Here is a 13743-nt window from a genome sequence, read left to right as displayed (position 1 = left end):
CTATTTATCTTTTCTTTTACCATGCAGTTTTCTCATTTACAGTAGCAATTTGTAAATGTTGCAAATATATGTCCTCCATAAATACACAGACTGTGTATCACAATTAAAATTTGCTAGCAAGATATACAGGTTTTCTAAACAGCCTAAAAATGAATAAAGTTATATCAATAATGTTTTGATTGACATTAATATTTAGATTTTATATGATTAAAGGAGAGGTGAAAAAGGAAAATAATTGGTGCATCGAATAGGTATCAGAAGAATAACAGTAATTAATTGTGCACAGGTGGACTTGAAGAAAGATGCATCTGTCACACATTTCTGAAGCAGTAGGGAAGTCACACAGATATGACAGCCTGTGTAATCACAATATGAGTAACTACCAAGGAGTCATCTTGCTCTCAGAAGTGTTTTTCACTGAGTCTTGCCAGCTACTTTTTTGCCTTTAACAGAAAACAGTTTAGTGTTTAGATAAATGTTTGGTGTGTTTTATGAGGTGGATTGCAATTCAGAAGTAAATGACAGAAGATGGTAAATTAAATATTATTTCAGTAGAAACACCATTAGAGAACACCAACTTTACTCTTGCTCTGACTTAAAAATCAGGTTAGTCCTACTAAGAATTTTGGAAAGAAATGAGTTTTTAGAGATTGAAAACATTAATAAGGAATGGCACAAATACTTGTGGTTTACTATCTGTACCTTCAAGAACTTAGTATAACAAACAAAATGTCAAAGCCATACATTTTAGAATTTTTATGAAGAAATAGTTCTTTTTCTGTATTAGATGGTAACCTAAAAGACTCCATTACAATGACAGTTTAAAGTGAGGCAACAAGTCTCATAAATTCAGGAAAGAGATTACATATTCAGATGAGCTAACAGTGAAATCTTGTATGATATTCACAAGGATGAAAAATATTCATGGAGAATATAAAAGCAGAATTAATTACTAACAAATCTGAAAGTAAGAAGAAGTTACCTCTGTCTGTACATTAGGCTATAATCTGAAGAATTTGGTAGTTATTAAAACTGGTCATAGAGTAATCCCTATGTTATGGAATTCTTCATATGATTTTGAGATAATGAATCATTTCTAATGTTTAAGGTATGTAAAAATATTGTGTTGACTGTGTATGACATGCAAACAGTTAAAGTCCTCAGAAATCTATGCAGATCAGTCTGTAATTATTCATATCTATATTTTCAATATCTGACTTTTCCATATAAGAAATGCTCACTTTTATCAAGCAAGGACATGGCTATTATACTTTGCTTTAGTAAAGAGGTTGCAAAGTAACAAATAGTCTTCTCCTGACTGATATCCCTGTCACTTGTTCATCTAGAAGTATCATGGGAATATTCATACACTTCAACAAGAAAGAAGAGAAATTGGGCTGTGAGTTGCCAGTGATTCTGTCAGGTGAGCACCTTATTTTGCCACTTTAAACTAAGTTCTTTTGAAAGATCACTTCTGCCACTCTTCTGCAAATAGCGAGACAAGAGCTGCTGTTTATCAGCTGACTTTGGAAGAGTCTTTTTCCAGCAGCAAAGCAGCTCATAGATCTGGTTTGTTAAATTATCAGGACACTTCAGCCTAACAAGCTGAAGCACACTCCGTCGAACAGGTAAATATAAAGCAAACAATGATGTATTATCTTCTGCAAGCTCTTCTGCAAGCCAGAACAGCAACTTGTCCCACAGGGCCTCTGAAGGGCAAAAATTAGTGAAGTAAGAATAAATCTTCCTTTTTTTTTGAAAAGCTTTTTAAAGATGGAGGCTCGGTGGTAAACTCCCTGGCTAAATAGGAGGTGTTTTATACTTTGGTGGAAACATCATCCCCTCTCATTTCCAATGCCATTTTTGGTAACTGCTCTGCAGTATGAATTGAATCTAGTCAAGAGCAGATTCAGCCATGATGTATAATTTTTGGAAGTGGATGGGGAAAGTTAGCAATGAAATAGAAGGGTTTTAGTATTTACTGCAACTGATTCATCAGTTATACTGGAGCTTTCCAGTACAAACTGGATTTCCTTATACACAAAATTATATGCTCTTAAAGCATCCCAACACAACAGTATCTTACAAGAGCTGTTGCATTTCCTGGTAAACAGATCTCTTTTCCTTTGATTACCTCTTAACACATTAACTATTTCCTTTCTGAATACAGCCTTTTCAAGAGTCAGTAACAGCTGAAACAAACCCTGGAATTAAAAAAAAAATAGCAAGCATGGGTCTTTTTAATATTGATATTAATTTAATTGTTGTTTTCTTACCTGATGAATCAGAAAAAATTCTTTTTGTGCTTCGCGGACAGTGGATCAATTTTTCATGCTATTAAAGAAGTTGTGATGAGGAAGGAGAAATGATGATGAGTAAGAGGTGAGGCATATGATTTGGGAGTGGATTGCAGTAAAATCTTGGGGATTTAACTCTTAGCATTTAAAATTACTTCTACTTAAATAGAATATTTTTGTCATTATTAAAAACCAATTAACACCAGCAGCAGGTATAAAACAGTATATAGCTATTAAAATAAATTAATAAAATTTTCATTTATTAAATGGGTGTTTATTGTCTCTTATAAAAATTTCATCCTTTATTCTTGTTTCATTATCTTGGGAGCACAGAATGAAAAAGTCAGGGTTTTTTGTAATTATGAGCAACAAATCTAGGAGCAGGTTAATGGTTAAAAATTGATGATTTCTTAACACTACTACTTTCCACTTATTTGTAAACATGGAACTAAATATTTTAGTGAATGAAATTTTGTTAAATTATTCAAACATTACCTTTCTAAATGCTCATTTAGTTCAAAAGATACAAGCCTGTACTGTGCATTCTGGATAATAACATCATCAAAGACCTTCCACCCCTCTTCTTTGATTCCATGACCTAATAATTTCAAAGTATCACTGAGATTGTCCCCACTTTTTCTCACAGAAGTGCTCACAGCCCTGGAAAGCCAAATAATTATAGAAAAAATAATATTAAAATAGTTCTTCAGAAAGAGTAAGCTTGTATTTGTAGCCGTTTTCCCCTCTGCTGTCCTTGATGACTTTTTCTGGTTTACCCACCTTGCTTACAATCTGTATCTGGAAAGATACTCCAGAGTATGTGAATGATATAATTATTTCGAGATTTTTTTTCTTCAATTCTCCATAAACTGCTGAAACATAGAGATTTTTTTTTTCTCAGGGGTCTCCGTATTTTAATGCTTTTTTAAGACATGCCAAAAAGCCTAAGTTTTAAAAATATTGTACTGCAAACTTTGGAAAAATCTGGACTTTTATCTAGTGCATAAAACTGACCTACCATAAACCATTGTGCCATGCATTTTGATTCAGGCAACCATTGGAATGTGTGGAAGTAAAAATGAGAAAATTCAAAGGTCAGACTCAAATCAACTTGGTGTGTTATGAACACATCAGCTTTAAGTCATGTCTATTCTTTTGTGTTCAATTTTTGACTTTGGTGAAAATGCCTGAATATTTATTGGTGAAAAAACCTCACAGTCTTCATTCTGACTCTTGCTAGAAATGTAGTGGACAGCATATTTAAAGAATAACTTTTCTGGTGAAACTATAGCATGAAAATTTTGAGGGTTTGCTCTAGTGTTTCTAATAAAGCTCATAGGTATTGCAGTCTATATTAAAGAACAAACACATTTTTAATACGAGAAATTATAAACCAACAACTATTAAAATTCATTGATTTTGATGTTTTAAAAATGGTGAATTTGAAGTGAGGTTCTTACCGGGGATGGTATGCTGCAGCAACCCTCTTTACTGTAGCACTAATGACTCTTGCATGTTCTGTCTCATCTCCTTGCCTTTTTTTGTCTGGTTGAGAGGACAGGGTAGAGTAATAGTGACTGAGCTGTTAAAAGGTTGGGCTGAAGGATGCTGGACATGAACCAGTGTACTAGTAGATATCACTAAGTGATACAAATCATGTCTTGCTTTCAATGCTGACACCAATGATGGCTCAATTGGCTGAATCTAAATATAGAAAGAAATTGTATAATCAACTTGCAAAAAAAAAAATCTTCCATTACATGCCTGGATTTTTTTACAAATTGGTTTATCTTTTGGAGTTGGCTAGGCTATCACAGAAGAGTCAAGCTCCTCTCTTTAACCCAAGAAGAACCTTACCCAAGTAACAGCACTTTATACAAAGCTCGGAAAAATACTTGAAAGTCATCAAAAACTGGAACTTCTATTGCCTAAAATATTTACATTGTTTTGTTCCTGATGTGAATTCAAGTTTTGAAACTTATGAACTTCCTCAGATTTTGAAAAATTTCTGACATTTTTCTAATCTGTATTTTTTCATAATTTTAGTTTCTTCATACTTCCAAATTAACATCTTAATGGAGAAAGGGAGAAACATAACTGAAGTACAGCTTAAGACTATACTCAGCCTAAGAGTGATACATGATAAAAACCTTTTGTTGCACTTGCTGGCACCAAGGAGAAAAATGGTGAGAGGAATGAGTCAGGTGAGAGAAATGGTTCCATTAACTTGACCACTGGGCCAAGCAAAGTTTTGAGATGACACATCTTCATTGAAAATGACTATATTTTCTGAACTATATCAAACAAAGGTAGATAGGTATTTTTTATCTAAAGATACCCCTGACATGTGGTTTTAACAAAGCTAACAGGAAATCTGCATGTACAGGATGTGAAGCTGCAACCACTTTTTGTAGATTTCTGATATTGGAAGAGATTGCACTTTAACATCATTAGCATACTCCAGGACTGATCAGATAACAGGTTTATGGAACAAATATCACATATTTCAAGCTTACCTTTAACTGCATATGTGCTGGAGAACTGAATGCTTCTGGATGGTAACAGAAAGAGATTCTAGAATCCACATTCAGCTTTTGCAAGAGTCCTACCTTTGGAACAGTAAATGTTTCCTTCTTTAAGCATGACAACACAGAAAAAAAACAGATGATAAATTTTCACTTCTGCAAAGCTTTCCTGAATAAAGAGAAAATGAGGTTAGAGTATTGGAGGGAAAGGAAACTGTGTTTCACAGTTTGAGAAGGCAACATTCTCTATAGAGCAAAGTATGAAATGAAAATAAATTGATTATTATTGACACCTGTATGCCCAAGTACCTGGTGATCTCTAGTCATCATGTGACGTTATTCATATTCCAGTGTATGATTGGAGTGAAATGAAATAGACTTATAAACTGGTTGTTGTATTGGTCCAATACAACACTTCTGCATTTAAAAAAAGAGAACCATCCTGTGTTCATTTGATATAGAGTTTGTACTTATTTATACTCATGGAACTGTGTTACTTTGTTGCAATCTAAAAGGACAGAAATTCCCCCTAAGTTTTACTTTTATCAAATAATGCAATGCATTGCACTTATTTACAATAATTATGAAACATTTTTCAACCATTAGTATTGTGGGATCAAGCATTTGCTTAACACTGTAAGTGAAAAAAGAATGCTATTAAATACTAGTTTTCAAATAGTATTAGTGCTTGAGAGAGTAGAAAGAAAAGTTCTGTTTAACCACACATAGTGGACAATATAATTTAATAATGACAACTCCAGAGCTAATGAAATAATTTAATAATGAAAACTCCAGAGACTTAACTGGGAACCTCAGATGATGCTTTTGCAATACTTTGATGAGAGTTATTCACCTTATGGTTTCCTTGGTATCGTTGCAAAGAAATAGGAGTTACATAGTTTGACTGTAAGTTGGTATCTGTCACCTTCACCATAAGCTCCTGATAATTTCCTCTGAAGCATGATGCTAATGGGATGGCAAAATTGATAGGGAAAAGTAGATTTTCATAATCATAACATTCAATACTGATGACATTGCAGACCAGCTCCTCCGAATCATCCACCACCAAGGAACTAGTGTCATTGAGTATATTACACTTCAGATTCTCCAGAACAGTTGCGGGGGCTTTAATAAAACAGCCTATTTCCTGGGGATTTTTTCCACTCCCTTTGACTAGATATCGATTAGAAAAAAATTTGTATTTCCAGTGGAATAGCATCTTGTATTTTTAATTAAATACTTCAATGTAATTATGTGCTATAATAAAGCATAAGAATATAATGCAGAAAAATATTTTTAAGAATAAATTAGAAAATCATAAAAAATTTTCTGTTTAGCCTGTTTCAGAACAGCTTATATGAACAGCTTGATGAATTGTGGTCCTTTCCTACTCATTTCCAACAACTTGAGGATTATTGACTTTACTGGCTGTGACTCAGTCCCTCTCTGCCATCAAAAAAAAAAATGCAAATAGAAACTTAGGGTTTACTTTAGACCAGAGGGAAAGATCCTTATTGCACGTGTTCAAATTGGAAACTGCTGTTTTGTGCACGACCAGCATGTGTTCAGTACATGTATATTGAGTTTCTGCACTCACACGTTTATAAGTTAATAAGCAATAATTATGTACATCTGTTCTTAAAAAAAGGAAGAATATGTGCTTACTCTTTGTTCATTCAGTATCTAGATTTTTGTACTTCTTCTGAATCACTCACAGAAGGATTCACATCAGGAAGATCATAGGTTTGTGCTGAAGATGTGAAGATACTTATGTAATTTCTAAAAATATCATTATTTTTTTCCATTTTACTGTCTTCCATTTTCTCTGTCAGTTTGTGGTCTTCACTTTCTAGCCCTTTTAAATTGTCCTTGACTACTTCCTTTTTCTCCTGTTCAAAATGATTTGTGATGCTTCTGTCATAAATGTCCTTCAATGTCCCAGACAGAATGTCTTCCTCACTGCTTGTAAGAGCATCCTGAAAAGCCAGTTCTGGAGGCTTTTCAGTAACAGAGCTACCTCCATGAAGCTTATCCTTTCCACTGCACTCTTTTTTCTCTCTAAAAGAGACAGTCAGGAATTGGTGTTCACCATCTTCCTTTTTCATTGGAGATTCTCTGCTGGTGTCCTGTTCTTGAGCAGATTTGTTTACAGCTAAGGATGCAATTTTCCCACAGTTTTAATTTCAGTTGTGTGGGTTTGATTAACATTTTGACTTTCTGTCTTGTTCAAAGAAGGAGTTCTTTGGAATTGCTGACTGGAACTGGAAGATGCTTGCACAGAGTCTGTTGCTTCTCCTTCCAAACAACACACATCTGTTTGTCCAGAAGCAATTTCACCAATCTGGTTCTGACAATCACCATTTTGTCTGCAGCTTTTGGCATAAAATACATTTTCTGCCTCTTGAAGGTATAAGATTCTAATTATCAAATCCTCCTTCACTTTCTGCAGATAATCTATAACTCCATTGTATTCTGAGGCAAAAAATAAATAACCAATTACATTTTGCTATGAAAGCTAAACAAAAAGGTGAAAACTATTACACACATATTTATTGAATTCCATATAATCCCATAGTACCATTCAATACACGAAGCACACTCTATTTTCTGGCTTCCATTTAATGTTTTTGCATATATTGCTATTCAGGTGAAGTCAATTTCTAAAGAAATGAAAATAGACAAGTACATTTTTGTACTTGTCTAAGAACAACTGTGTGTTTATTTGTCAAAATTTTACTCTGGCAACTCTAATGAACACTTTTCTAATGATCAGACACTAGCTAAATTCTTAATGAAGGTCAATCCAAAGCATGGTATTGATAAAATATAGTCAAATCAATTTGGGAAGATCTTTAAAACTAAAGATTATATTTCCTGAAATTGAATCCTGTAAGATTCTAATGCATAGGTCTCTAGCAAGGCTGTTATACATGGACCTAATTTTAAATTCAGACCATAGAAGCTCTGAATTTTTGCTATGAAGAATAGATGATAACACAAAACCACCAGCCCACATATAATACAAGGTCAGCAGTTTGTAATATCCAGTTACAGGAATGGTGAAGATTGCCCTTGCATTTAATTAAAACCACTTTGTGAAGAAGAATGCACAAAAAGCACACAATCCCCATGTGCCATTCATGTAAGATTTTAACTAACATATTTTATGATCCCTTATTTTTCTTATCTTGAATCTTTTCTTAGAATTTTTTCTAGATATTCTCTCCAAGGATTTAAAATATATTACTTAGAGCTCTTCCTGCATCTTACGCTGTCAGCCTCTATAACTGCAGAGATATCTTCACTAGTTAGATATATTGCAAACCTTGGAAAATTTTTTGCTTATTTCTGTTTGCGGCATAAGATCCTGGATAATTTTGTTTTTCAGGTTAAATCTTGTGAAAATCAATACAAATAAGACAATAGTACCACACAGTATGGTGTGCTCTCCACTTCCAATGTACAAATACAAGGAAAGGAAAACACAAAGGGCTGATACAAGTCCTACAGGAAGCCTTTGACTTAACATTTGCTTTTTTAATAATGTCATATGACATAAATACCTCAAGGTTTTCAACTTGGAAAATAATTTTATTACGAATGCCATCACATATCAGTGAGTGATATTATGTGATCTAGATAGGCCTCTCATCTCTATTTACATCTGATTCATTTAAACCTACAAAAAGTACAGCTCAGAAGAGATTTTTTTTTCTTATTTAACTTGGTCTGAAAAATATTCCTTTCTAATACTTCCTCAGTTTCCAAGTGACTTATTAGACTTTGACTATATTTGAAAAAAAAAAAAAAAGAAAAAGGAAGCAAATACATTTTTAAAGTTTTGTTTACACTGGTAGTTTCAAAAAAGAAATATTATTTTACTGTTTTTCCACAGGCACTTTTACAGTAGTGAAGAAATTCTATAAAGTTTAACAGGACTGAGAAATAAAAGGATTGGAAATAACAGAGCTTTGTTTGCAGAAGGGGTTGTAAAAGACCACTTTCCAGTTTCACTATAAGGCAAAGTTCAAGCTTAGGCAAAACTGTCAAAATTTACATTTCCCCCCCTGAATTTTACATTTTCTAAACAAAAAAAAAAAAAATCCTCAAGCAAATTGTACAGCCCTTTAAACTTCCCTAAAATCAAATTTGAAGATAAGAGGGTAATTCAAAGCAATGGCATTTTCCTATGCTGTAAATGTGACTTTTCTAATATGGGCAAGAAAAGATATGGCCTTGTAACCTTATACTATCCAATTGTGTCACATGGAAAGACACTTTTTCCATTCAGTTACAAGGTTAACCATGAAATAAGTCTTCTTTTGTGGTTTTCCCCTTCCCCCATTTCTTTCCTAACACTTTGTTTTCTGTGCTTTTTCTGATGTTTGATAACACAGCTTTAGAAATACAGAGGTCATTTATATGCAACTGTCTCCAAACATCTTTGCTGAGTGTTTTAAGGGAATGTTTCAGGTGAGGAATAGCAGTTTTTTGGAAGGAAAATGATTCTTGGAAACCTGACAAAAGATGAACTTTTAAAAAATCACATAAACCATGAGGCCAACAGGACAGTTAGATTGCTTGGAACCTAGAAAGAGGCTTTTTAAACCCAAATATTTTGTTATTATTACAGACTTTATAAATCTGTAGGTTAAAACTCAAAACGACAAGCATAGCTAAACATTTCTGTCTGTAATCTCTTTCCTTCTCTCTCTTTGCATCACAGAATCATTGTAGAATGACAGAATAGTTTGGATTGGAATGAGATGATCTTTAAAGCTCTTTCCAACCTTCCTTCTTGTCATAGGCAGAGACACCTTCTAGTAGACCAGGTTGCTCAAAGCCTCATCCAGCCTGGCCTTGAACACTTTCAGGAATGGGACATTCACAAATTCTCTGCCTACTTCTCCCTCTTCTCATTACTCTCTAAGTAAAGAATTTCTTCCTAACATCTAATCTAAATCTCTCTTCTTTTAGTTTAAAACTGTTCCCTCCTATTTTCACATGATATGTAATAGTGTCCATGTAAAAAAATCACTCTTCCTCTTTTTTTAAAAGGCCCTTTTAAGAATTAGGAGGATGCAATAAGGTATCCCCAGAGCCTTCTCTTCTTCAGCCTGAACAACCTGAACTCTCCCAACCTCTCTTAAAAGGACAGATGCCCTGATCCCTCTGATCATCTTCATGGCCTTCCTCTGGACCTGCTCCAACAAATCCATATCTTTGTGCTGGAGACTCCAGACCTTTATGCAGTACTTCAGGTGAGGACTCACTAGGGTGGAGTAGAGAGGGAGAATCACCTCCCTTGGCTGTTGGATACTCTTCTTTTGAGGTTTAATGCTGATAGACCTTTGATAGAAATTTTAGTTTTCTCTTCTTCTTTGATAAATGCTGTTAATGTGTTGAAAATTGAGGACTGAGGAAAAAAAGTGTGAGAATTGGCCCTGCAAACAAGGTCAGAGAAGAAGGAAAAGAAGGTACTGCAGACATGGGGCAGAAATTCCCTTGCAGCCCACGGGAGACCAGACTGGAGCAGATATCCTGCAGCGTGAGGAGGACCCAATGCCAAGGAACGTAGATATTCCCTGAAAGAACTGCAGTCTGTTTAAAATCCAGTTTTTCCTGACAGGAAATGCAGACCATGGGAAGGACCCACAGTGGAGCATGGAAAAGAATAAGCAGGAAGGAGTGTACAGGGAACTGTTATGGACAGACTGCTGCCCTCGTTTGCCATTGCTGTGCACTCCTCAGGAAGGTGAGGAGGTAAAGTAATTGGGAATGAAGAAGTGAAGTTCAGCAAGGAAAAAAGAAGGGGTGGAGGAAAGGACTTGTTTCAGTGTTTTGCCTTTGCTTCTCACTATCCAGATCTATTTAAATTGACAATAAGTTAAATTAATTTATTCCCTAAATTAAGCCTATTTTGCCTATGATGGTAATTTCAAGTGATTTTATCTACATCAACTCAGGATTTTTTTCCATCTTATTTTCTTTCCTTTTCCTGTTGAAGAGGGGGTAGTAAGTTACTGGGTTGGCATCTGGTGTCTGGCCAAGATAATCCAAATAAAGTATAGTAAACATAAAACTTCGAACAATTCTGTTTAGTTAATTTTACTTTAGTAATTTTTTTGGTCGCATAATGAGAATTATGAGTCTCATATTGAATCTCATGGAATGGACTCAAAACCCATGTGATACAACTGTGGGAATATGAATTAATTTGGTCTAATGAACTACCAAGCACTGAAATATTAACAAATAAAAGTTAAGGTCCCCCAGCATCGTCAGACAGAACTCAGCATCTGATATACCCAGTGTGCCTGCTTACAGATAAGTCTTTCCATACTTGCCTGGACTTCCAGTCTATTCCTTGTGTTTATCATGGAGAGCACTCAGCAAGTGGCAGGTGTCTTGAATAATTTCTGTAACATTCTCCAGCTGCTGGCTGAGAGATCTGCTCAGGTCTTTTGCTAAAGAGGTGAGTCCAAGCACATACTCTTCCAAACTTCCTTTATCCAGATCACTTTTCAGAAGCACATCTCTTGCTTGAAAGTTCAGGTAAGAGATTTTTCCTAGGACTTGTCCTGATTTCCCTGCAAGTGTAATCTTACTTTCAGCTATATCCATTTTATGTTCAGAATATGCTACTACAAATTTTTTTTTCGCTCAAACTCTTCTACAAGTTGTCCTTGGTTCAGGCTACTACACTGTTTAGCATTTCTAGCCTAAACTAAGTACTGTACTCCACAAAAGTGCTGTATTCCACAAACCAAACGCTAGCTGAGAAACTCTGAGCTGATGTTGAGTATTGAAAAGTTACTAGGTGACAGGAAAGAGTGGCTTCCTGTCACTCCTAACCACAGGCAAGGATTGCCAGGAGACACCAATGTACACCATGCACCTTTAAGAGAGGTTATGTAACTCAGTTATGTAGCAGTGACTTCAAATTTCAGGATATCTGAGCAATTTCTTACTTTGGTGTCTACAAATGATTAGCACTTACGAAATCAAGTTTAATTGGTTATTTACAATTATATACTTGCCAACAATGAAACACAGACACACAGAATCACTAGGTTGGAAGAGACCTTTAAGATCATCGAGGTGTTTAGGCCATTTAAGGTGTTAGGCCATGCTCTAACACCTCAACTAAACCATGGTACTGAGTTCCACACCCAGTTTTTTTTAAAACACATCCAAGGATGGTGACTCCACCACCTGCCTGGGCAGGCCATTCCAGTATTTGATCACTCTTTGTGTAAAAAACTTTTTCCTAATATCCAACCTATATTGGCTTTGCTGCAGCTTAAGGCTGTGTCCTCTGATTCTGTCAGTTGCTGCCTGGAGAAAGAGACCAACCCCTACTTGACTGCAACCACCTGTCAGGGAGTTGTAGAGAGTGATAAGGTCACCCCTGAGTCTCCTTTTCTCCAGGCTAAACACCTCCAGCTCCCTCAGTTGTTCCTCACAGGGCTTGTGTTCCAAGCCCCTCACCAGCCTCGTTGCTCCTCTGGACGCGCTCGAGCATCTCAACTTCCTTCCCAAACTGAGGGACCAGAACTGGACACAGCACTCGAGGTGTGGCCTCAGCAGTGCTGAGTACAGGGGGAGAATGACCTCCCTGCTCCTGCTGGCCACACTACTCCTGATACAGGCCAGGATGTCGTTGGACTTCTTAGCCACCAGGGCACACTGCTGGCTCATGTTCAGTCAGCTGTTCACCAGTACCCCCAGATATTTCATTTTTAAACACAGGATTCTATACCAGATCTCATGACAGCAAATGAGGCAGTAATGGCCACTTAAATTACAGTTGACTCTTCCAGGTTTTTTACTCTTCAGCAGTCTTAAAGGGAATGTATATTTAGACTGTTTGGTGATCTGATGATCAGCATTTGAAGGTCTCTAAATTCAGTGATTCATATAGGAAAACCATTGTTTTAGTTAAAAAAAATAGACCCCACATCCTATCTTTATTTCAGTGCCAGTGCTGGACTAAGAAAACCTATTTACTATATTTTGCTATCAATTCACTGTTTCTCCTTAGCTGAAGAATGGTGATAAATTATGTAAATGGAATTTCTTAATCTTTGGTGCCATTCACTGAATAGTCTTATAATTTAAGGCTCGTGTTTATGTACCATATTGACAGGTAATGTAACCTGTCAGTGTAATGTAATGTAATGTAATGTAACTATATGTTATGTAACCATGATAATGTAAATATAGTCTTTGGGAACAGTTATGTGTTTTTTACTTGACACAAACTCTTGTCCAAAGAGAAACAGTTGCTGCAGTAGTAGTTTCCAGGGCTCTGCATGTCCCTGTGGAGTTTCATGGTCCAGATCAGCCCCACCTGGTGAGTGCAGGTGATTAGCTATGACATGCTTTGAGGCTTTCTGAACACTACAGATTGCAAAAGAATATGTTGCTACAATTAGTAGCAACAGTTTCTGTAATTGGAAGACAGGAAAGGTAAATAAAGTAGGCAACACAATGTACTACAGTGTATATTCTCTGAAAATATATGACTGCATATTAATATATAGTATAGAGTACACTCAAGAAAATAATGTAATATCACACGTGAAATCAATGCAACATGATAAAGAATTTAGTATAAAGGTTTTTAGATAAAATAAAAATTATATCATACAGTAAATGCTGGAGTCACTTTAATCTTGTACATTTGTGAAGTTAATTCAGCCTGGATTAGGTACTCAGATGATGTACAGTGCAGCTCACCAGTTATAATGAGGACGTTGAGACTTTAGGAATAAGCAGACTTGATAAGTACATTATTACTCAATTCTCCAGCAGTCAAGTTTAACAGTGAAACTGTAGTTTGTTCTTTCAGCCTTTACTGCAGAAAATCGGAGCAGAGGAAAAAAGACACAGGTACAAAGAGACACAAAAAGCCACTC

At 35.6% G+C, this 13743-nt stretch overlaps 1 protein-coding gene across 1 annotated transcript; it reads right to left on the bottom strand.

Annotated features, from left to right (window-relative positions):
* Window positions 1-205: 205 nt before the first annotated feature.
* On the bottom strand, window positions 206-11544 carry DTHD1 (death domain containing 1). Its single transcript, XM_068189212.1, is given in 12 exon segments — window positions 206-1709; window positions 2277-2334; window positions 2668-2671; window positions 2793-2957; window positions 3758-3851; window positions 3854-4001; window positions 4814-4958; window positions 4960-4991; window positions 5676-6003; window positions 6488-6986; window positions 6989-7294; window positions 11170-11544. Coding segments are annotated over 12 exon segments (2346 nt in total). The 5' UTR covers window positions 11447-11544; the 3' UTR covers window positions 206-1419.
* Between the last annotated feature and the right edge of the window lie 2199 nt (window positions 11545-13743).

Source organism: Anomalospiza imberbis, chromosome 4 (genome assembly GCF_031753505.1).
Source record: "Anomalospiza imberbis isolate Cuckoo-Finch-1a 21T00152 chromosome 4, ASM3175350v1, whole genome shotgun sequence".
NCBI classification, from domain to species: domain Eukaryota; kingdom Metazoa; phylum Chordata; class Aves; order Passeriformes; family Viduidae; genus Anomalospiza; species Anomalospiza imberbis.
This window is presented reverse-complemented; position numbering and strand designations above follow the sequence as displayed.